Here is a 25,588-nt window from a genome sequence, read left to right as displayed (position 1 = left end):
CCCAGCAGCTCCAGCAGTTATGTTAGTTTAACTGTGGCTTCTTTACAGCTCCAACTGCTTTGGTTGGCAGGAGAACCACATTTCAAGCATCATATAACCAGAGTGTGTTCCTTTTTCCAAGGACGTACAAGTACTCTAAACCCTAATGCTGCTTTAAGGGCTTGTGTGCATGTGTAAAGCGTGTACGATGGGGCTCTGGATTTTGTTCGGTCCTTAATAACAGAGGCTGGAATTATATTCTCCAAACCAGTCTGGGTCTGCAGGGTAAATACAGATTTCACCCACAGGTTGTAATATAAAATGATTATAGAAACACTGTAAATGACCTTGAGGAGCTACTGAGGACGAAATAAAAGCAAGTATCTTAGGAAAACAAGTTTTGTTTCTTTGCAGGGAGATTATGGGTTGTGATGGTAGCCATTAGCTTGCCCCTCCACCTCTCCTCCATTATCTCAATTGAAGCAGTTAGTTACAGTGAATGGACAGTATTAAAGTGACACTTCTTGGCTCCTGAAGCAGGTGCTTACCGCTATAAAACGCATTCAATTTCAGCGCTGAGCTGCAGCTTCTTAATAGCTCGTTCCCTGTTAGCAATTACTGAAAATGAAAAAGGTTTTGCCAAAGTGTTCTGTACTGCCAGTTAGGGACTTTAAAGCATCTTAATATACTTTAAAGAGATCAAAAGGGGAGTGAAGGGATCCCAAAACATTTTCAGTTTTTCCACTTGGGTAACCAGGGGCGTCCCGACCGTTACATGTTTGATAACAGAAATCCATATAGCTTTCACATCAGTTTTGCACTGCTGCTGATGAAAGGTATAATCTCTGCCGCTGACAAATGGGGACAGTCTACTGTCTGCTGGAGGAGCGTTTCAGTGTGTCGCTGTGTGTGCATGTGTGAGCAAGCTGAATGCAGGCTGCTGACAGACAAAGAGCCACTCCCTCCTGGTTGTTCAAGGCTGTTGTGAAGATGCTCTTCATGTGGAAACACTGAAGAAAGGCTGTGTCTCCTAAAATGAAATAATATTCCACAACCCAGGGGATGTAGAGTAATATATGACATTTTATTGTTTATCTCCTTTCATGGGACTATTTTTTAATATCGGGAACTGTGATACACAATTTTCTAGTTTAAATTAACATGGACAGATCTCTCCCAGAACGCTTCAGTTTGTATTCTCATCACATCCAATTGGAAGAACAACTTAATAATAGGTATTTTTCATACCTTAACTTATATTGTTACATACATAAATATCCAAGGGTCTACCAGTTAATCATTTTTCCATACCACCCTGTCAGACCAATAGCCTGTCTTTGTTTTTATAGTACATGTGTAAGATAATTGGACCATGTGTATGTTAAACCACTGATTTAAAGTATTGTGAACAAGACATAATTTGGAGATGAATATAGTATATTAAAATTAAAGTATTTGTGAATTACATTTGTAATTAAATGTTGTGTAACTATGTTTTGATATGAGGAACCTGGCACTGGGAGACACATCTCAGGAGTGTAATCCACAAATATTGCTCATTAGTCGTTCCTAAAGACATAGTTAATCATTTTGGCAAACTCCTATTTGCTTTTTGGACGAGGGTCAGATGAAAAGATCAAAACCATGCTCATAGCTGTCCATCAAATGTGAAGCAGTTAGGTTATTGTAAAAGAAAACAGTCTGTGGTTTATCATGGGTTATGTGTAGGACTCTTTCTTGTCTGGGAGCAGTGACTTCCTGTATTCTCCATTGGTTGCCTGGCAACCTCACAGCCATGACAAGCCTCCAGGAGAACACTTTTAGGTGTAAAAGTGATTTATGAATATTAAATTGAATGGTAATGGTGTTAAATTTCAATTGTCAAATAAATTAGATTACATTTAACTTGTATTGATTTATTGAACAATTAATTTAACCTAAATGAATGACATGAATTTTTTTTTCTCCACCCTTATCTCAGTTTCCTCACTTCCAATAACAAATGGGTGGGAAACACAAGCCGTGAGAAACAAATATGCCGCAGAGGACATTAAATCTGATAAGATTGGAAGAAATGTTTAGATGAGGAAGGAGCGAGCCTAACCTGTAGCCAGGCTGCTGTTACTGTATAACCAGACTCCCCATACAGCCTCCATTATCATAATGTCCCTGGGCTTAGCACCCCGTCCCAGATGCCAATGGGGTCTCCATTTCACCGCTCTTATAATGGAAAGTGGCTCAGAGCCCTGCCAGACCTCCAGGTTTATCCAGCTTAGTTGGGCCATTAGGAATATTGTGAACAAGTGCGATACGTGTGCACATGTGTCTTTGGTGTGTGTGTGTGTGTGTGTGTGTGTGTGTGTGTGTGTGTGTGTGTGTGTGTGTGTGTGTGTGTGTGTGTGTGTGTGTGTGTGTGTGTGTGTGTGTGTGTGTGTGTGTGTGTGTGTGTGTGTGTGTTTGTTGTGTGCATAAGCACTGGGACAGATGTAAAATGGTAATATTTCGTTGGCAGTTAATGGGATTTCAGTAGGAGCTTGTGTTGTTGACAGTGTACTGTGGCCGCCTACCTCAGTGTAAATTATTAAACGGCTGTGAATTCCTATTAGTGGTTGTGACAATGGAGCAGGCCAGACAAAGAGCTGGATTCACAGACAGCAGCCAAAAACACACAAAACAGAAAACTTATTACACAAAAAAAGCTACATGTTCCTGAAGTCTTACTCAAAACTGCACAAAACTGCACAAAACTGCCCACAGAAACACACAAACTGCAACACACTTTTGGAAATTCTATTTGCTTTGGCCAAATTTGATTATTGTTCACACAAGTTTAAAGAATAGAAGTGAAATAGGGTTTGACAAGATTTAAAGAAAAGCATCCGCTGCTCACAGCCTGGCTACCTACACACCCACACACTGAAAACACATGCACACACACACATAACCAACAAGAGTGAGGAAACGGCACTTCCCAAGTCGCAGGGAGCCTTAATTTAATTTCCCAGTGTTTGCTCTGAGATGAGGTCATTTGCATTTCCTCTGCGAGTATTCTTTCTAAAGCCTGCGACTCAGCCAGCTAGTAGAGCGAGGACACACACAGGACGAGAGAAAAGCACAAAAAAAGCTTAGGCTCGAATAGAGAAGCATTGTTTTGGTCTGTTAGCGTGTGTGTTCCTGGAGGTCTATGTCTTTGTGTGTCTCATTATGCAGATACACAAGGCTACGGTGGCTCCCTCCTGGGTGTCAGTCCGTGTTTGTTACGGTGTTTTACTCTCTGGTCTCAGCTCTTCCACATGAACATGGGCATCGCGGACAGCACTATTAAAAGCCAAGGTGCACTCTCAACCGAGCTGTCTGTCAACGTGATTGGTTGGCTGTTTGTAATCGATGGATCCCGGCCCACAGGCCGGCCACCTAAATCCATACAGACTGTTGGGAAAGATGAGAAGGCAGCAAGAAAAACTGTCACACACACACGCACACACACACACACACACACACACACACACACACACACACACACACACACGCACACACACACACATACATACACGCACACACACAAAGCCCCACTCCTTGTTTAAATGGCTCCCTACTGTTTAAGACCTCATCGATCAGTTAGTGAGCGTGTGGCATTTTGACTTAAACCGTGCATGGATAATGGGCTTGGCAGGCACCATACAGATTGTGGGACAGCAGCCCAAGCAACAAGCAGTGTGTGTGGGGGGGGGCTCATTAATCCAGGGGCATGCCGTGACATTGCCAACAGGCTGCAGCTGGATTGGGGAGCATCTGGAGCATCGTCTTCCCCCCCCCATCACCGACCCAGCCCTTTTTTCGAGCAGTGGTCTGGCCTGGTCTGGTGCGGTTGACTGCCAAGGCAGATGGTACATTGGGTGGTTACAGGCTGGCCATGAGATGTGCATGGGCAGTGATGTGGGTGATGGAGGCAGAGAGACATGCTTTGGCTTGCACTGGGCACACTGGTCAAATGTACTTAGTGAGGGAGGGTAATGCAGGATTCATGGTTGTGCATTTTGGGTGCTGTTTTAGGGCTGGATGTTTGGGAAGTGCTAGTGTGTTGATACTTTCTGCACAAAAGTGGGATCAGGCTGCACAATATCGTCCAGAAAATGGCCTGATCAAACAGATGGAGTTTGCATTGGGCAAAACAATTTGTCTTTTAATCCTCTGTAATGTGTCACAGAAGACAGATTCCATAAATTGGATGTCTCACAAGGCCTAGGATTAGCATGTCCTGTTAATTGTTTTGCCCACACATGAATTGTTTTGGGTGCAATCTGATGATGTCATAAGAGACATGCATCCTCACAAGATGCAAGGATTGGGATACGAATCTGTTCAAGCGAGACAACCTCACTTGGTCTGGTATGACCTGTAGCTAATGGTGGCTAAAGCTAGCTAAAGTTAGCAAACTTAAGCTAGATGTTGATGGGTAGCTGATTTTGCTGCCTTTATGACTTTTCTACTTGTTCTACTATTTTCTATTGTGACACAGATAACAACACAGATAAAGTAACTGATGATGAGCTCTTTAAAGCAAGTGACTTAAGAGAATTTGGGGAAAAAAGGGTCAAATCTAACGTCACCCTGTACTTACCACACTGCCAGGTATGACTGAGTTCTGTTGTTTTTTCTCACACAGAAGAATCCAGCAAAGCAATGATTGGCCAGTCATTCACAGTGTTAACAGATGGTTTTATGGTGATATTTTAGTTCACACATTCATCACGCTCTGCTGTCCAGATCTCTGCGTGCAGGTCTGCATATTCAGTTTGTCTCCGCCGTTCAATCCATGATGCAGCTGGACTGGCTCTATCGGCCCTCTGATGCATCGACTCTGCAGCACCTCAGTCTTGGTTCGGCCCCTGCGATATTACACACCGTCATTACCAACTAAACACACACTCAGTGGTTTCCAAACTCAGACATCAATAAACTAATCACACACCCAGTGCGAGCCAAACTCCGCGTCACAATCGCAAATGTCAGCGCTAATGAATGTAAATGTATTCAATGGGAACCTACACACACCAGTTGAACTGTTGGAGGGCAGAAAAGGTGCAACAGTGAGCAGAGAGATGTACGGTCGCTCAACCACGTGGCTCGGATTCAGTTTGACAATCACCCTTTGCTGCGGATGGGTCCTCGGCGCTCCGTGGTGTTTAGCTGCAGCCAAGCCTGACCTTTGACCTCCCTGTGGATGTGGCAGCAGATTTTCTCTTTCGGGGTATTATTTTGACTCGATTTGTGTTGTCTTTTCTAATTATCCAGACTCTTTTCTGAACATACAGTCTCAGCACATCGCCTCTCATTAGCCAAGACGTGCACCAAATTGTTCTGCTTAATTAGCCCAAAACAGAGAGGGAAGAGAATTGCTAATGACAGGGAGCACAGTCCAAATTAAAACAGAGCATGCGCACGAGCCCTCCTGTGTGATTATGTGCTCGTGCATACATCTGTGTGTTTCGCTAAAGCCCATTCTTCCGAACACAAAGTGTTGATGAGCATAATCTGGACTACATATGGCAGCATTCTTGTAAACAGCATACAGCTTCACTCTAATTAACCCACGAAATGAGAGAAGCAGGAGGCCCGTAGTTTGTGTGTGCATTTTGGACCGGCGTTATGAGAGAGAAACCTTATTGTGGTCTCGTTGCTGGGACTCGAGCTGTGGAGGGAGACATCTGATAGGCTGACTGTTCTCCCCACAGTGAGGATCCTCCGAGTCTGCACTGTATTGTATCATCTCAGCGGGGGATTGTGGCGGGGAGACAGTGATTGTCTCATAGCTGCTTTTTAGTGCATGCTAATGGATAATTAGGCATTTCATGACTAAAGCTGCATGGTTATTCTCATTACATGCTACTCAGTACTCCCAGTGTGCCATAGCATTATGTTGAGGACGAGGGAGAAGGCCTGACTTGGTTTTCAGTGTCTCACTGTAAATTCTTTGCATTTTTGTGCTTGGTTTTGTATTTTTGGGTGAATCATAGCTGTTGTAGTTAATGCTATGATAATAGCAACACCCCCATCTGACTTTCCATAGATTCTTATTTGACTGTTCAAAGTCTTTCTCCCTGACATGATAGAGGCCCTTTAGATGCTTCTGTCAGCTTAAGTCCTCACCCGGGCTCTAGGTCATTAAAATGCTGTCTGTCAAACACCCTCCAAATTAGACACAGCGCCATTACATTTAAAGGGAGTGTGTGTGTGTGTGTGTGTGTGTGTGTGTGTGTGTGTGTGTGTGTGTGTGTGTGTGTGTGTGTGTGTGTGTGTGTGTGTGTGTGTGTGTGTGTGTGTGTGTGTGTGTGTGTGAGTGTGTGTGTGTGTGTGTGTGTGTGTGTGTGTGTGTGTGTGTGTGTGTGAGAGAGACATTGGGGAGGAGGGTTTCTGTTGCTTAGTGATAGAGCTGTTAATAGGGTAACCACTGAAGATGTAACCAGTCTTTGTGCTGCGTGATGAACGCCCTAGTTATCATGATAATTTGACACAAGGGAGCCCAGCGCAGTGTTGGAATTGGGAGATCATTATGTGCGTGCGTGCGTGTGTGTGTGTGTGTGTGTCTGTAGAGGGTCACAGGGGCCTGTAATAATAGAAGTCCAGGGTCTTTCTTGGTTTGCAGTGGAGTGGAGTTTTTTCACCCTTTGTGCTTCAAGTGTCAAGAGGCTCAAGAGGCAGCATGAGTTGAGATTAAGCTTTGTTTGCTTGAGTTTTTTTTATTCTAGATACACAAAAATTCAAAAGATCATTACACCTTAACATAATTACTTACAGGTGCTTAATTAGAAATTCAGAGCATATCTGTTGCCTCCCCGCGGCTCTCATGGAGGCGACAACAGCTAACGGTGCCAACAGCAACAATGCAAACAACAGCATCAGGGCTGACAGACTAGCAGCAACCAGAGGACATCTCAACCACGGAAATTATGTTTGATTCAATTGAAACCAAAACCCAGACTTTAAAGAAGGATTTCTGACATGTTCGAGGGCTAAACCAGGCGGATGTGTTAGATCCCTAGTGCCACAACCGGCGACCTTCGCCTTAACACCCACCCATCCAGTGGTCGGATGAACTGATCCTTTGCACAAACGCACACTGGATTTAACAGATCTGGAACTCCTAGTATCCCTTGAAAAAAAAAAATCCCCTTTTATCATTGCACTCTGAAAACGTTTCCTGCAATGAGGACACCTTGCACCTTGTTATTGTCACCATTATACAGACATGACAATGAGTCCACCTCACCTGTTAGCGTGTTGTTACTTGCTGTGATTGCGTGTGTATTTGTTGGTTAGGTGGTGTCGAAATTGAGCTTTGCAACCATGCGGGGGCAAACCAGAGGGAGTGCAAACCAGAGGGGGTGCAAACCAGAGGGGGTGCAACCCATCATAAAACTGTGGTGTTTGCAATTACACGTGAGCCCGCTTGTGTGTGTTGACATACATTTCAATAAATGATTCATGACGCCATTAAGTTCTGTGAAACACTTGAGAAGAATAAGCAAGCTGTCAGCAGAATTGCAGATCAGAATACTGAATCTGTAAAAGGTGTTTTAAATTTTCATAATAATGCAGCATCAAACTTTAACTTACTTACTTCTCAATGAGCATTTCCTAAGTGGCCACCATTGGCCATTTCCCTCACGCCTGTCAGTTGTGCGGTGATGGATGCTCAGAGGGCGAAACAATAAAGTATATGTGATTAAGCTCTGGAGTCACGCCTGAAAGAGCAGAGGTCAACCTTTGACCCTGACCGCTGACACCCTGCATGTGTGTGTGTGGCGGAGAGAGGACAAGCTTTAAATAATGGAGAGCGAGGCACACTGTTGTCAACGAGACTCTGTTCCCAAGGAGGGCCAAATGTCGCCCAGGCACACACAAGTGTGTGTGTGTGTGTGTGTGTGTGTGTGTGTGTGTGTGTGTGTGTGTGTGTGTGTGTGTGTGTGTGTGTGTGTGTGTGTGTGTGTGTGTGTGTGTGTGTGTGTGTGTGTGTGTGTGTGTGTGTGTGTGTGTGTGAGGAGTCTTACCACCGCTGCTCTGCTTGCTTTCATAAAGGGCTGCTGTAACCAAGGAAATGCCCTCACCACATTAGCCCCCCCCTCCTTTGTGTCTCGGTGGTCTTCTTGATTACCCCTCTGGCCGTTCTTGTTACCTAAGCCTTCATTTACAGATCTGAAAGCATGTGATCGATTTGAAGCAGAGATGGAAGCCATTTATCGGCCTGGAGAGGCTGAAGGTAGACATCTGAAAATATGTTGGCGATTAAAGGGCAGGATGAGCAAGAGACGTAAGAACTCCAAGGAGATGCCATAGAAGGAGGTCGAGGGGACCTGCTGTTGTCCCTCATTACGCCATTAGCATGGGAAGCTTTTCAAGAGATGTTATTGAGGTGTGTGTGTGTGTGTGTGTGTGTGTGTGTGTGTGTGTGTGTGTGTGTGTGTGTGTGTGTGTGTGTGTGTGTGTGTGTGTGTGTGTGTGTGTGTGTGTGTGTGTGTGTGTGTGTGTGTGTGTGTGTGCGCGTGCACCTGTGTGTCGCGCTCATGGTCCACAGAGGGAGGAAGGGAGACGCTCATTAAAGATGTAAGAGACGCAAGAGCTAAGAAATTTAAAAGAATACACCGAGTCTGAACGGACCATCATCATTCAAGGGCACCTCGGCAGAGCATGGGAAGTGAACTGGCACCTCTCCAGCTACCGGTCCACACTGCATACTGACTGAAAATCCTGCAATTTACCTTAAAAACATAGCAGACACCAGCTATATGCCAGATGAATGACATGCATGTATTCAGGCAGAACTTCCCTCAGAAATGAGTGTTATTTAACAGCCACAGTTTATCATGAGAAGAGACTCCGCACACCTTTTTTTTTTTTGTGACAGTGTCTCAGTCTACACCTCCATCAGCTGTCATCAACTCCCACACTTTCAATCATGTCAAGCTGATCCCAGTTTGACATGAAGCCTGGCAAACTTCTGCACGATTCATTAAACAGCCATAAAACACAGAGTGACAGAGTGAGCTGTGTTAACTTAAAAGTTGTTTCATCGTCACTAGTTTCTTTGCAAAAACACCCATCACCTTATTTAAATCCGGGACTCTCACCAGATCACTAGATGCTAATAGCTTTAGGGCAGATTTAGAAGATTCTTACAAAATATATTTCATGTTTCCATACTAGGGAAATGTGATTGATTGTCATTAGTCATTACCCAATTCCTTCATTACTTTAAAACTATAACAGTAAAAGGGGGGGAGAAAGGGAAAGGGAATACCAATGAAGAGATAAAGGAAAAGCAGAGCCCATCTTATCTTAAAGGTTCATCTGTGGCAGGCTGCCCTGATGCTCCATCTCTTGTAATGAACTTGATCCCAGTGATCTGCTGATCAAATTATCTCCAGCCAGTGGCACTCCAATCTGAGAGACCCAGCAGAGGAGGACGCAGCCGCTAGAACTGACACCAGCAAAATATCAATTGTAGAGAATTAAGACAAAAGCCTCCCTTTTGTTCTCGTTCCCTTGGGGTGTCGTGAGTTATTTTTTTTCTCTTCTGAACAATGGCCTCTAGTTACGCACGCAAACACGTATCTGAAAAGCATGATCTGTTTACTCTGTTGGAAATCCATAACAAACAAAGACACTGTAGTTCTAATAAAAAAAGGATGAGATTAGATGGCGAACACACACACACACACACACACACACACACAGTTGTCCTGGCTCTTTTTAGATATTTCTGCTGGAATGTGACTAAGAGGGATCATCCAATCTTCTTTAAAACCCTGTCTTTTAACTCTGTTGTGTGTCTGATTTAAAAAAAAAAAAAAAAAAAAAAAAAAAAAAAAAAAAAAAAAAAAAAAGGTTTTGGCTAAAGCTGTTTGGAGGGTTGTAAGATCTTCTCTTGGGCATATTTGGCTTTACTTTACATGACATACACACACCTGCTCCATACTACAGCCTGTCAATGTTGCGACAGACATATTCCTCATATTCAGCAGCTGTCAGGTCTGCATCCCCTGCTGTGACCCGTGTAAACCTCAACCTCATTCCTGTTCCCATTCCTACACACACACACACACACACACACACACACACACACACACACACACACACACACACACACACACACACACACACACACACACACACACACACACACACACACGTCCGGTCCAGGTCCCCCACTTGGTAGGCGGAGGTGGAGGCTGAAGGTAATGGTTTCCATTTTTCCTTAATGCCAGTGGGTCAGGGAGCAATGGCAGCGTAGAGCTTCATCACAGCAGCCCAGCAGGGCCCCATGTCTCCTGTAGGGATTCATTATGTAGCTGCTGCTCCCCCCCCCCCCCCCCCTCCCCCCAACTGCCACAGACACACACACGTACACACACACTGCACTCTTCATAAAGAATTCAATATATTGTCAGGCAACGATCCTCTAGGTTTGTACCATAGCAGGACTTTTTTCCCACAAGGATTACTTTTATTTGCCAAATCAAACTTTTCCTCCAGTAAACATGACTAAACCGACGACATTTCAAAGCAATATTGGATTGTGCTTATTCACTGCAGAAACAGCCACAGTTCCTTTCAAACTGGAGGTATACCACGTGGACTCTCACAGACAGAGCAAAAAGCTTTCCTAAATCACTGTACTGAGATGATTCCGGGTACAAAGACTCTTTTTCAGCGCTGGACAAACTACCACAATCTCGGGTCCAGTAATTGGCTGAGCTTTAAGTTGACACCTGTGAGGACTGAGACTGGAAAAGGACTGTGTTTTATTACATTCCTTAGTCTTGGAATGATCTTCAGGCTAGACTCAGTCTAGAGTCCCTCATGTCTGTTGCCAATTGCAAACAAAGGTTAACAGAAGTTTAAATTACAAACTGTTCTTGTAACAACATAATGTTGTCATGTCTTGTTTATTTTTTTTTGCCGTATTTATCATACACCTGTTTTGTTGGTTTATGGACTTTAGTTTTTACTCTTGTTGTTTTTTAAATTGTGTATTTGAAATCGAAGAGCACTCTATTTGGTCAGGTTTCTATTGTAAAATATATTTTATCTCAACTGGTAAAAAATAAGGTAAAAAAATAATAAAAGGCCCTTAATATAATAAACATATTTTCCAAAGATATCTGTTCCCTTTCTCAGATTTATTTGTTTTTGTTTCTTTCACAAATAAAATATTTTGTGGGCTAAAAACGCTAAATATCAACAGCTTTAGAAGAGCCCTATTTTTTGTCTGTGTGTACCGTTAACCGTCTCCTCCCCAATCCAACACTACCAGCTGAGCAATACACACACACGCACACACACAGTCACACACATACACACAGATAGAGAACCAGATTCATACACGGGGACGCTCATTTATTATTTTCAGATGTTCTAAGTGCAGACTACACAAGCAACACAAAGAGGCACATTTGCAACACACACACAGGCTGATTAATGGGAGCTCATATATAGTTACTGCGCCCAGGTGCAGGGCTCCTGATCGTCTTTCGTCTACATCAGCCGTGCACACAGCACATTCATACTGATCCACTTTCTCACTTCCTCTGCTTCATAAACAACACGCCGCCAAGTCGTCCCTTTTTAAAACTGTCTATGGATGCAAAATTAATTCATACACAACAGAGGTGAGTTCCTGTAGCAGGCCTTGTCACATTCCCTCACTTGAGTTACAGGGTCATCTATGTGCCGAGTGAGCTCTGTAACCCCGGGACGCAGGAAACATATTCAGAATATGTACTGCAATTTGAAAAATGTGTGGCAGTCAATATGGAAAATAAGTTCCCTGTCCAGAGCCCACCTCATGAATTCATGCATTTTGCACTTTTCATTATCCATGAGGTGTTCAGCTAGAGTTTATGAGTACTACAGTGCATTTTATCAAATGTGGGTACAGTGTTTATGTATAAATGTATATTTATTCAGCAAGATCCACTACATCTTCTGTGCTGTTTTCATGCATGTGTTTATCAGGGGCGTTTAGAGACCCTTTAATGGTAAAGGTCAAATGAGAGGAACTCAAATTTAAAGCCTGGATTCTTGGCAAGAATGAATTGTACATTATTGCTAGCTATATTGTTTATTCAGTGCCGAATAATCAACTTTAAATATTTCCTATATGATATAATTAGGGCTGGGCAAGTTAACGCGTTATTATCGCGTTAACGCATTAATTAATTAACGCCGACAATTATTTTATCGCACATTAACGCAGTTTTTTGTATCCACTGCAAAGTTGAATTTTCTTATCACCGGAGTACTTAGAGTCTGAAGTATCACTTAAATGCAATACACACCGTTGATGCCAGCAAATCGTCCTAACAAACAGTGGAGGGAGAAGTATGGATAAACAAAAGCAAGACAAGCTAACAAATGCCACAGCGAAGTGGATAGCTACACACTGGAGGCCGAATAGTATTGTGGAAGATGTCGGTCTGAGGAACGTTCTTAGGATCGCAATGAATGACGGCACGTATGAGCCTCCCTCAAGACGCACCGTCACTACAAAAGCGGAAAAAAAAAGAAAACAGATTTATAAATGTTGATTTGCTGTTGCTCGGAAGGTGCCTGTTATAATGTTAGGATCGTGGCTCTGGACTCTGAGGGTAACTTGTTTTTCTATAACAAACTAGATAAAACGTTAATGCCCTGGCAGTGGCAAATAGCTTTGGTTTTATATTTGATTTGATTCCATTAATGTTTAAGTTGAGATTTACAAGAAATATTTTAACTGCTACTGTGTAAAGGGAATACTGCTGTTAAAAAGCACCTTATTTATAAGTGTTTGCAAGACAAATGTTATTTCACTTTTGTTCATATAGCAGTACTTTTAAAATAAAAGTGCGCAATACACTACTTTTGAATTCATTATTGAATTTTGCGCATCACAATGCGTTTAACCGCGATTATTCGCAGAAATCATGCGATTAATCGCGATTAAAAAATTTAAACGTTGCCCAGCACCAGATATAATATCAACAAATTGCTGCTATTTGTAACTCCAAATAGGAAAAGACCACCAACGGTATGGCTGCGTTTTCTTCTTGTCTCAAGTTGTTTCACAAATCTTTGTAGTCACTTAATGTCTCTTTGTGGTTGATTAGATTAGCATCTCTTTGTTGTTGTTGTTGTGTCTGTTTGTGGTTGTTGTTTCGTGTCTCTTTGTGGTTGTTTTGTGTCTCTTCATGGTTGTTTTATATCTCTGTGGTTGTTTTGTGTTTCTTTTTGGTTGTTTTGTGTCTCTGTGGTTGTTTTCCGTCTCGTTGTTGTTGTTTTGCATCTATTTGTTGTTTAGCATTTCTTCGTGGTTGTTTTTTCACTTTTTTTGTTGTTCTTTTGCATCTCTTTAATGTTGTTTTGTGTCTCTTTATGGTTGCTTTGTGTTTGTTCTTGGTTGTTTTGTGTCACTTTGTAGTTGTTTTGTGTCTCTGTGGTTGTTTTGTGTGTCTTTTTGGTTGTTTTCCATCTCTTTGTTGTTGTTTTGCATCTATTTGTTGTTTTTGTGTCTGTTTGAAGTTGTTTTGTGTTTCTTGGCCTCAGGTGGGGGAGGGCACACTGATTTAGAAACATGTTTTTTTATGAAAATAACCATGTGGGAACAAATAGAGTTAAACCAATTCCTCATTTAGTATCTATCATCTGCTTTGCATAATACATACACATTCATTTTTGTATGTTCTCCCTACTGACTCTATTGCACACAGATGTGAACTGTGATGCCACAGCACAGCTGGATACAAAATGCTCCTACCGGTGTCGCCGGCTTGTTCTGACTTTCACGGCTGACATTTCCCCCGATGGACCTGAGCTACTGAACCCAGGAGACGTCTAGCTTAAGGGCTTAGCCTCAGGGCCATAGGCTGTCAACACAATCAGGGTGTTAATGTCAGACACACGGCTGTATACATGCACGCACACACACACACACACACACACACACACAGACACACACAGACAGCACAGGGACAGATCTTCAGGTTTCACCACACAATCCGTTGTTCCCTCATTGACTGTCTCCTCACACAACACCACATCGTCACGGTGAGCGCAACTTTTCACAGTTGATTGATGTCCTCAATCTATTCCCCACTTTCTCTCTTGCGTTATTATTATTTATTTTCCCATCCATGCATGTGAGGTACTTCGTCTCCCGTGCTAATTCAATCTGTGAGGTGCTGTGGATGGATTGAGGGACAGATTAGGGGTTCGGTAAGGCGGTGCACTGACACAACCCCATGTTTGCGCTGTGGGTCGCCTCATAAGGGATGTGGAAGTCAAGGACAAGCAATTTGTCTGAGGTGTAAATTCATTTGCAACAAAAATAGATGGTATTATGGAAATGAAAGTAATTAATATGACAGATTGGATGCAGCGCGTGATATTCATGTGTCATCGCTACAGTGCTCCCAGGATGGAGATTCACAGTCATAAGCATGAGTTCAGATGGCTCAGCATGCACTGGGAGCTGAGAGACACTGAAGTGGTCCTTGTTTGGAGGCTGTGAAGATGGTGTCCAACTTACTGCATGCTATGCTGGGCATCAAGTATTTCTTTCTTTCTTTTATTGTTTCCTCAATTTGCTTTGCTGTCCTTCTCTTATCTGATTTTGCATGTTCAATCCATACAAAAAATAAAAAGTAAAAGAAATTATAACTCTTTATGGGTTTTACAAAAGACATGACAACCAATAGGAAATACTCCAGTTTATAACCCTCATAAAACCTTGTAGTTTTTACAATTTAGTTTCTGTGTTATTTAGTGAGCTTTAGAGATGTTGGTAGGTGAATTATTTCTTACCTCTGAAATTACTGACATGACTTGTCGTCTCAATTTTCTCATCAAACTCTCGGCAAGAAAGTGAATAAGCGCATTTTCAAAAATGTTGAATATGTCCTTTATATTATTCACCTGTAATCCCTTTACAACAGCGTCTTTATTTCTGTATCTGTTTCGAGTTTCGACAATATGTTCTCATACTGTAACTGCTTATTGTCTTATCTTCAGTACTTTGTGTCTGTATCATTGTCTCTGTTGCCGCAGTGCCACACCGGGAATCATTAAAGCCATGTTTAATCCTCCGATATGATCTCCAAGATGCAAAAAGCTTGTAGAGTAAGAGACTAAACAAAACATTTACATGCACAAACGCATTCTGGACCGGGGGGCTTTAACCAACTCTGCAGGCCTCTGTGTGAGCTTGGAGCGCTGTGAATGAGTCAGTGATAAACAGACCTATTACTGAACTGATTGACCGGTCCACAGGCAGGCCTGCTCACTCTGAAGATAGCAGAAGCTATTTTATTGCCCCGCTAATCTCTCCCAACTCCCTGTATTTTTATTTCCTCATCGGCTTTCTCTTTCTCACTCTTTTATCTCTTTTCGTAGGTCAAGGTCAGTAGCTTTTTTTTTTGTCTCCGTTTGACAGCAGCGGACCGTTCCCACAGAAAATGGTTTGATTATTTCTTTTAAAAAGTCTCTTTCACAAGGACTCTGACAAGTAATTCCCAAACCAGCTTTTTGGATGTTCTGAGCGTTCGACTGCTTTTTCTTTCTTTCTTTCTTTCACATCTTTCTGGTAACTGAAAAGGCAAGCTGGACCTAACAAATTGATTGCCCCCAGCTATTGTTCATCACGGCTACTGACTGTCAAATCTACCCATTTACGCACCTGCTGAAACTCTGTCCCTTTTACTTTTAACTGCTTAAGTTAACTTTTATTTTCACTTGCTGTCATTAAAACTGTTGGAAATGTCCTTTCCAAAGCACTTCATTAAATCCTTGAAAACGGACCTTTTCCTCTCTCCACTCTCTCTCTCTCTCTCTCTCTCCCCATTGTCCTTTTTCCCTCTTCTCCTTAAATCGCCCTCAGAAACATTTATTAAGGAAGTAGTGTTTAAGTCGCCGCTGTGTACGTGATCACCTTAAGCCGAATGTTTCCGAAAAATGTAGGCAGTCGGAGGAGCGTCATTAGCATAATTTCCCAGAGGCGCACTGAGCTTAATTATCAACATGGCTGTGTGCAGACTAGAGCACAGCTCATCACATTAGGATGGAGTCCCTGCTGTTTGTGCCCACGCTTCGCCAGGTCCCAGCTGACTACCTGGAGATTCATTGCTGGCACAGTTCAACTCCCAACAAACTCCCAAAAAACTTTCATCCTCCACTACACTACGATTCCTCACCTTGAGCACACGGAGGGGTCGGAGTAATGGAACAAACTCAATGCACATTTAGATACGTTAGCAATGGGGACTCATGGGGGGGGGGGTCTGAATGAAGAGCTGAGTTGTTATTTAAACTCATTTTCTTTTAAAGACGATTGATTTCGTCATTTGTGGCCTTCTTACATGTTCCTCTGCTCTTCCTTCTATCTTTAACTGTGGTATCTCCTTAATGCGCCGTCACATCTTTGTTTTGGACGTCCCTCCAATTCCTCCTCCCTGCTGCCGGACTGGAGGTCGAGGGGGGAAAAAAAACTATTTGCACTCACTCGCTGTGTGAGAGAGAAACAGAAATTATCCATCCCCATCTTCCATCCGCCTGGAGATAGAGGAGGGGGGCTGGAAATGGAAATACTCCTTGTGTGCGGCCGGTGAAAAGGCAATTTCCTAGAGACACACCGCTGTTATCCACTGCCCTTTTGTTATGCTTTCATTACCGAACACACACACACACACACACACACATACGCTGTGTGTACTTCCAGCTTGTACACACAATGATTAAATTATGCAGTTAAGAGCTTAATCGTTTGGATTTACTTGTGAAACCGCTGTTGACCCTCAAGTGTTTTTGTGACACTCTTTTCCTGCACCGTTGACTGTGTGTATATGCAAACACTGGATGTTCCTACTATATGTATACAATATACCAGTAACTCTGTGTTTACTGCCATAGGCTGTTGCTGTAAATCAGCACCTCATTTACATCAGCTTAGCCTGATCACATCTGGGTTATTAGTACTACATAGGGACTAGAGCGGGATCAGCTCACCTGCTCCGTTCATGGAAAAATCACTTATGGAACAGAAGAACGTGAGACTAGATGATAAAGAACGTGGTGGAGGAAGACACCGTCGTAGAACAGCAGCTGCTGATGTATAGCTTTGGGCCTGCATCCGTAATTAAGCAACATCTCTCAGCCCGTTTTCCGGGCATATGTTTCCTGTCACCATGTTTCATCAATGACAAACACGCAAGGCAACATAAACAAACGAGCACTGCGTTGGCAAATCCAGATTTATTACACATGTTTTGTTGTTGTATTTCGCATTCGCCTACACCTACGCCTGGAAGAAGGCAAGCAACCTCTTTGGGAGGCAGAGAAAATAAAATATGTTGGTTTTTTTCACACCCACTGCCTTGTGTGCTTATGTCTTCGGCGTGCGAGGTAATGTGACATCAAACAAGTCTGTGGTGGTGTCGGGCCACAGACTAATGCGTGTGCTCATTCACGTGTCTTTGAAGTAGAGAGCAGATAATGTCCACGTCTGGACAGCAGCCGCATGAGAAGTCTTTTTCAGGAGGGAGAGTAAGCAGTGGGTGCTGGTGACACCCAAAGGACCACTGTGGCTCTTCTTGTAATGTTCTTTTGTAGCGTGAATACAAAAGAACATTACAAGAAGAGTCTGACTGCTTTCGTCCCAATGGGGCTGTCTGTCTGTTTGTCTGTCTGGTTTGTAGGTCCGAGAAGATAAGCAGCGCATTAGTCTCTTCTAATATATCCGACTTCTCGCTGGCTGCAAGGCTTTAAACGTATATTGTATAACCTGTCCTGTCTTATTTTTCAATGTAAGTGTCTTACTCCTGCTGACGTCTCATTATAAAGCACTTTAAAGTGTCCATCCTTAATAAAGGAGAACACAAAGACCGTTAGTTAGTAGACTGTTGGTGAACTAAGCGACCGTTCAGCTGTAAATTTTGTTTAGACAGTGAGTCGCCCTGCTTCAGTACAAGGCCACTGTGTTTAACTGCGTGGTAGACATCTCTCTGTCTGAGCCAGGGGCGGCAATAATTAGTGCACTTAGTATATTTTATGTAAGTTTGTTTATTAAAATCCACATTAGCTTTTGCATTGTAGAGGGTAATCTTCCTGCAGAGTACACTGTTTGCATGGTGGCAATACAGAAATACACATTCACACTCCTCATCACAATGTACTTACATAACAAGCCGTTACAAACGTCTACTGTGAATTAAACAGTGACCAGTGACACAATTCAGATAACACAACACAAAAGATATAACATAGAAAGCCCATGCAGCCCTCACACCAAATAATACTTATTCATTATTAAAGGAATGCTCTTTTCGCGTATTATTATTTTTTTCAACCGTATAAATTATTAACTGATATAGTAAAGTAAAATAACCTCTCGCAGCATGCCGTCCTGAATAACAGTTTATCCGAGAAGTGAAGCCAATGTGGAAGTGCCTTAAACTTGCATTCTCTCTACTGGCCATCAGGGGGCGACTCCACTGGTTGCTAAAGGAAGTCAGATTGAATAGAAGTCTATGAGAAAATGACCCTACTTCTCACTTGATTTAATACAAGATAAACATTGTAAACATACATTTATGGTCTCAATAATTAATGCATGATGTTCATTTACTAAATTATGGTCCCATGTAGAGTAAAATAGATGATAAAGCAGGGTATGCTTTAAAGCCAAACTTGAGGCATAAAAACAGAAGCCCAAAAAGCACTGGTCTTTTGTGTAACTGCTCTTTAGGGTAGTTCTTGTTAAAAAATAAATGAAGCTGTTGTTATGACTCTCCTAATAAAACCACCAACAAATACAGTGATCAATTTTTCACTTCAATACAAGACATTCGAGGCCGTCATATATTTTAGTAACATTTGTTCTCAACCCATAAGAAAGACCTACACAAGCTGCATTATTCTGGATTAGTTAACCGTGTATCTCAGTTAAAGGACCAGTTTTTCCTTTATTTAGTATTCTACAAAACTACTGAGTAATAATCCAGGTGACACAAAACCAAAGCTTCAATTTGGCTACTAGTTTGTACTGTCAGATATTTTGCATATCTTTAAATTACACACAGTTTCCCATTTAAGATGCCTTTTCTTTGTATGTATTTATCTCATGATATTTTTTATCTATGATAACAAAAATAATAGTTTGTAGAGTGTTTGTCAGAGGGAGCAAACAGAAAAATGACACTAGGGTAAAGCAGAAATCAAAGAGCATTGCATCTACAGTAGACATTTCCTATTGAGTTGAACTCAACCCTTCTTCCCATCGCTAACAGAGTTACGACAGTCACACACGGTGGAAATAGAGTTTGATCCGAAGCAGAGGTCTTGAAATTGTAATGAAAGGGCCCTTGAAGCTCACAGAATTGAACCAGTAATATCTTGGGAAGAATGAAATTCTATATTAGATACAAGGTGTATGAATGTCTGCGACTACAGTATATTGGATTTCTGACATTCTCCGACTGAAGAGTATAGATTCCAGACGACGCTACAGCTGAACTCGGGTTCCCACATTGTAATACAACACATGAGCGATCCTATGATTGGTGTGTCTCTAGGTTTGTGTAATAATCTAAGCCAGTGAGTCGGGTGCAAGGCGCCTGTGTTGAAAGTGATTCCTTGTCACGCTTGGACGCCAGGTTATCGCACACCTTCCCGACCCGCAAACCCATTCAATCTCTTTTCTATCTGTGAGCCCGTTTCACCGTCTCTGTGAGCAGCTTTCCATTCCTTGCTACACCGCTGAGAACGAGATTCAAGGCTAATTTAGCTCATTTAGTGGCACTAAGCTGCACGGAGTCTTTGTATGGTAGTACAATGTTTTGATTAAATTTTGCGGCTCTCCTCGGATGCACACACAAAATAAAAAATAAAAACCTTCACACAAAAACAGAGAAGCAGGCACATGAAGGTATTTTCTATTCATTAGCGCACACAAAGGCCTCCGCAGCCTTGCGGCTACCTGTGAAAACAGGCTGAAGCCGACGCTGAACAATGAAAATCTAGTGCTCCTGGTTGCTTCTGGCTGTTTTGCCTTCCCAGATCAATATATTACTCCCTCAGTCTGAAGCCTTGTGTGCTCTTCAAAGCTGCTGAAGTGTGCATTCAAACAAGTTGTCAGTATTGAGAAAGCAAGTCATCAATATTAACAGACTGTAAGTTTGTCGAAAATAACAACACTGCGAGTGAGAAAGTGATTCAAGAAACTTTAATTAATGCGGAACAAATATCGGTCACTTCCGCATATAAACACGTTCAGATTCCTTTTTAAGTTTAAATAAGATAAACGAAAAACTAATTCGACCCCTTACTCTCTTCTCTGCACTGTGTGTAAAGTTTGCAGTGAAACTGGGACACATTAGTGCCATGCAGCTAACTGGATGTCTCTCCATTATTCACTGTCTCATCATCTCGGAGACATTATGATAGCCTGGCGTACTCAGCGGATCTCATCTGATCGGGGCTGACACTCTCTCCACACCCCTTCACTTTTATTCCTCTCTGTGGAGAGAGAGGTCCGGACTCTCCTCTCCCTGTCTTGAGCTCTTACAAATGCAGAGCATTAATTGGGGGTTGGAAGGTCAGTAAACTGTCCACTGTTTGGGTCTATTAGGGGGGTAATTGATGGAAACACTTGTAGCTTTATTTTACTGCCTGGTGGCTAGTGTGGACAGCTATTTAAAACCTTTGACTGTACAAAAATCGTTGGGGTGTGGAGTCATTTATTTATGTATTTATTTTAAATATCAAAACAAAAGCCATGTTTGTTGTTCAGCTATTTAATTATTTTTATTATTATTATTATTATCATTAATTATTATTATGTATTTAAAAATATATATATATTTACACTATAACTCTCAAGAAGTGAGACATATAAAATAGGCTCCACTGCTCTACCTTTCCTTTCAGAATGTTTATGTTATTTTTTGTAACCTCTTTCTTATCCTAGCCAGAGATGTCAGTTTGACTTGTTAAGTGGGAGTCCACGTGCACATCGCTCTCCTGGCTGTACAAGTAATGAACCCTTTTTTCGTCTTCAGTCTTCCTGCATGTCATCTTTGGTGTCATGTCAGCCTCTTTCATCACACTGCCCGTTCTTCAAGGGATTAGATTACCGCTCCATGTAAGAACCTGTTGAAATTACCTTTTTCCACCCTGTAGTGGAAATTCTGTTTCATGTTTTTTCTCAACCTTAATTGAGGGTTTGTCGCAAAACATAGACATCATTGTTCTGTATTACGCATCCTCTACAGCAATCTTTTTTTTCCTACACATTATGGTTTCTTGTCAAAACTTTCATTGCCAACCGTTACTTTTGCAGATTAATTTGTGTTATAATAGTAGTATGCTGCTAATGTAGCCTTGAGCTACAAAGGTCTGGTAATCTCACTTCTTTCTATCTCCACATCCCGTGAGTTTTTCCGATTTTTCAAGCTTGTAGTCTTCAGCCCCATGCCGTTCTGACTCAAGTGACATCACGCGTTTAATCAAACTTCACGCAGCTCCCTCTGGAGCCACAAAAAGGCTTCATACAACAGCAGTACACCCCGCTACCTGTAAACAGACTTTGATGTGTGTTATCGCTGAAGTTCCCCTTTAAGATGTGTAAATGCACTCTGGTTTGCTTTCATCCCTCTCAGATCTGAAGGATGAAATTGATCCATGATTGTGTTAGCCTCTGATATGAGGTTGATTTTAGAGTGTTTCCACATTTCTTCCCTCATTAAAGGCTTGCAGAGATCCAGGCAGCCCGAGCTGCCGTTTATCTGATCAAGACTCCCGCCCTGCATTAAAAAAACAAAACAATCCTCATCCTGCTTACCTGACACTTGTTAGAAGCCACTGCCTGCATTTCATTCCCGTCTTGATTATTAGGGGGTTATGCTGTGTTGTTGATCACTTATCCGTTCTACTTTTGTGACTGGAGTTTTCTTTTGTTTCCATCATTTCAGAGTAGCAGGGAAGTAGACTTGTCTAGGGAGCGAAACGGTAGCGCCTTTGTGTTTCTTCCACAAAAGCCAACGGTAGTTTGATGAAGAAGGTCATTAAAGCGTCATTAGGCGGTGAGCTTCCAGTCGCTGGGCCCCGGCAGATAAAACACGGGGCCACTCTGACCTGGTCAGGCAGAGAGGAAGACCCTCAATGAACTCCGCAGAGAGACACCAGGCCTCACAAACAACACCCAAGAGATACCTCTCCTCCACCCATTCTTTGTTTCCTCCCTCTCATCCCTTTTCTCCTCCTAACAGTCAATCCCAAAGCCCCCAGTGTGCAACTAGAACATCAGTGAAAGCTCCCTGCCTTCTCACCCCTGTGCTGCTAACACAACCCTTCACTGCCCACACAAACCCATCGATTTGAATCATACAGCTATAGAAGAGCTGCTTTCACATGAGTACTGTTTCCCGCTGACTGTGAAGCCTCCGCCCTCGAAAGCAGCTAAAAAAAAAGGACATCTCCTGAAATCAATGGAGCGTAACAAAAGATATGTTTGTTGAGTTTTCTGGAGAGCTGCTCACTTTCACAAGTTCAAGCTTTTCAAGTGACCCCGGCGCTCCGAAAGCTTAAAACCTCTATGACACCTGGCTTTGTAATGGAAATCCAGCCGGCACTCAGAATGACTAAGAGCAGCAATGATAGCCAGTAGCGCGGTCAATAACTGCTTGGCAGCACGGGGCTGGGAGACTTGACTCAATTTGTAAAAGTGAGCTTCTCTCTGGCTCCATGGGCGCTGAGGATGGTGTCTGAGAAAGCTGATCGCAGCAGAAGTGCTGGGGGAGGGAGCTTCGTTTTAGGGAACCCCAGAGTTTTTAAAATGAGGAGTGCAAATGGATTTAAGGAGACGTGAGTCATTCTGCATTAGAAGTTTCAGTCAATTGCAGGTCATCAGCGCTTTTGTTGTTCAATACATTAAAAGAACTGGTCAGCCACTGTTGGACTCTTAAAACTATCTAGGTCATGATCTATTTTTTTAAATGTAACACCAGGCTGCAAATCATCAAGTGTCAGTGCAAAAGGTACTTCAGCACTGGTGAAGTATCTAAATTACACACCAGACTGTAAGCCTTTTCTGCAAAACCTCTACTGCCACCAAGTGGATCTCAGCTGGCCGGTCCGGAATACAAATGGAGTAATTTTGTGTTTTATTGGGGTGTTTTGCTCTCAATGAAAAAACAAGATTGTATGAATAACTATTTTGAATGTATAAAGCATATTTTTTCTTCATGTGTTTTTCTGCTAAATCTTCGCTCCCACAGCATATATGAATTATACTGCTTTCTGTCTAACCCACTGTGTCTGCTCTGCAGTGTTCATCATGGCTGCTGGACTGCTGGTCTACCCCTTCGGCCTAAACTCCTCACTGGTGCGGTCCTTCTGCGGGGATTCCGACATCTACTACGCCGGCGAGTGCCAGATCGGATGGGGCTACATGCTGGCTATCGTCGGAGTCATGCTCACCGTCTTCTTGCCCTTTTTTGCCAAATATGCACCGAAGGAGCAGCTGTCCCCCACCCCTCTGCCCGCGCTCTTATAGTGCATCTAGACCATGTCTTGTTTTTTGGGCTCGATGTCATGGAGAGACACCCGCATCCCATTTTTAAAGGTGATGCTGTTTGGGACTCGGCCGAGGCTGACACTCGACAACAAACACTGTCTTCCTGCATCTGTTGCGTGGCTAATTCAGATTCAGTTCATTGAGATGGAATGTTTTATGTTACAATTTTACTCTGTGGTTATCATTTTTTAATCAGGATTTTTCTGCAGTTTGACTTCAAGTCAGTTCTGGAGAAGATGCAGTCAGAAGATGTGAAGAGCTCATTTTCAATGATTTAAGGAAATGACGACAAATATAATAACAAGTGTTTTTTTCCCTTTCTTTACTTTTGTGGAGTCAATATATGTAACATTCCAAAACAGACCATAAAGTTGGCTGCATAAAGAGACTGGAAGCATGAGATTATGTGGCAGTATGACTCGTCCAATCAAATGTTTCATAAAGCGGTTTTGAAGAACTCAACAAGAAAGACATTTTGGACAGTCAGAGACTGAGAATACGAACAGGTCGGCTCTCAAGGAGATGCGTCTACTGATGATGTACTGTGCTTTGGACTTTACATATGGTCTGAATCTAACAGAGCAAATGTTTTTAGGTTTTGAAATGCCATATTGAAAAGGGAAATGTGATTCTTTGAAAGACTTTGCTCCTCAGACTTTTTCTGCCTTCCAGTCTTGTGACCAGGCATTAAACCAGTTGGACTCAAGAAGACATTTTATCTTTTAAAGACAGTGCATTTAATAACTGTCTTAAAGAAGAGGACAATAGACACAGCATCAGTTCTGCTGCATAACAAGGAAGTGAATCATACTAATTAGTGGTGGTGTCAGAGCTGTGTTGTCAAAAAAAGTTATGTTGGGATAATGCATCCTTTTGTTAACCTTTTTCCCCAGAACTGTTTGTGTAATGTAACCCGCTTGTTAATCATGAAACAATTGTTTTCTGTCTACAACACACAATACTAAACACTCTAATTCAGGAAAAAACTAATGGTTGCAAAAGGCAGGGAGATGTAGGAACTTTGTCAAAAATGCATGATGAGATGGGCTTTGTTAATGGTAGAACAATTGATCTAGATTTTAAATGTGATCTGACCAACTTGTGCCTTTTAACATAACCAAGACAGGTGTTTAATACAGTTATCAGGTTATCATCTTTTTCTGCTGAAAAACTGTGGATCCTGTTGTGTGATGTGTTCATTTTATTATATTTTCTCCTCACAGAGTAACGTCCTTCTCCTGTACTTGATGCAGTATGATCTCATTAACGTGATAAAATGTTCTGGGGGATAAAAAAATGATGTCTTTTCTCTAATCCTTGGAGGGAGCGGCAGAGAGAAAGGAGAAAAAAGCAACTTGTGTTCAGTATTGCCCTAGACATTTTTTGCCAATTATCTAGAAGAGGTAAATCACTTGAATTACTATATTAAAAGGTTGTGACATGCAGCTAACGGATTAATTCCTGGCATCCCTGTCTTACGTGAATTAAAATTTGAGTGGTTGAGGAGGGAGCTGTACAAATTGAACCCCGTCTTTGGTTATCTGTGCTGAGCTGACACATCATTCACATTATGTGTAAGACGTGGTTTCAAATAATTTGCTCCTCAAGTAAGCTAATGTGTTGCTGTGTTTGCTTCAATCCACTTCTCCTTTTAAGCGCTGGCACCGTTCCTGTCATGTTTCAAGGACAAAATGTCTACTTCTCCATTCACTCTCCATTTACACTGCCAACTTCATCGAGCTAGACTCCCTTCCCTAGTGGGTGTTTATGTGCGTATTAGTGTTGAATAATGGGTTGGATTTTGCTAATGGGTTAATCTTTAAATATTTCCCAAATTTGGGTTCCCATAATGACATGTCCTGACATTAGGAAAATGTGATTCTGTTGCCATATTTGAAAGAAGGTCAGGAGAGACATGTTGGTATTGTATTGGACCTCATACTGTGCTTGACTGTGGGAATGACTTGCGTGACTGCACTGGACTTATTCCCCTATTTGTTGACCCATTGT

At 42.3% G+C, this 25,588-nt stretch overlaps 1 protein-coding gene across 1 annotated transcript in view; it reads left to right on the top strand.

The window, feature by feature from the left end:
• Window positions 1-25,301, top strand: part of LOC129113154 (LHFPL tetraspan subfamily member 7 protein) — a 94,845-nt gene extending 69,544 nt beyond the window's left edge. Inside the window, exon 3 of the mRNA XM_054625327.1 lies at window positions 23,331-25,301. Within this exon, the coding sequence (XP_054481302.1) occupies window positions 23,331-23,557 (227 nt within the window). The 3' untranslated portion in view covers window positions 23,558-25,301. The remainder of the gene's footprint in view (window positions 1-23,330) is intronic.
• Window positions 25,302-25,588: the final 287 nt, after the last annotated feature.

This window comes from Anoplopoma fimbria, chromosome 24 (genome assembly GCF_027596085.1).
Source record: "Anoplopoma fimbria isolate UVic2021 breed Golden Eagle Sablefish chromosome 24, Afim_UVic_2022, whole genome shotgun sequence".
Lineage (NCBI taxonomy): Eukaryota > Metazoa > Chordata > Actinopteri > Perciformes > Anoplopomatidae > Anoplopoma > Anoplopoma fimbria.
This window is presented reverse-complemented; position numbering and strand designations above follow the sequence as displayed.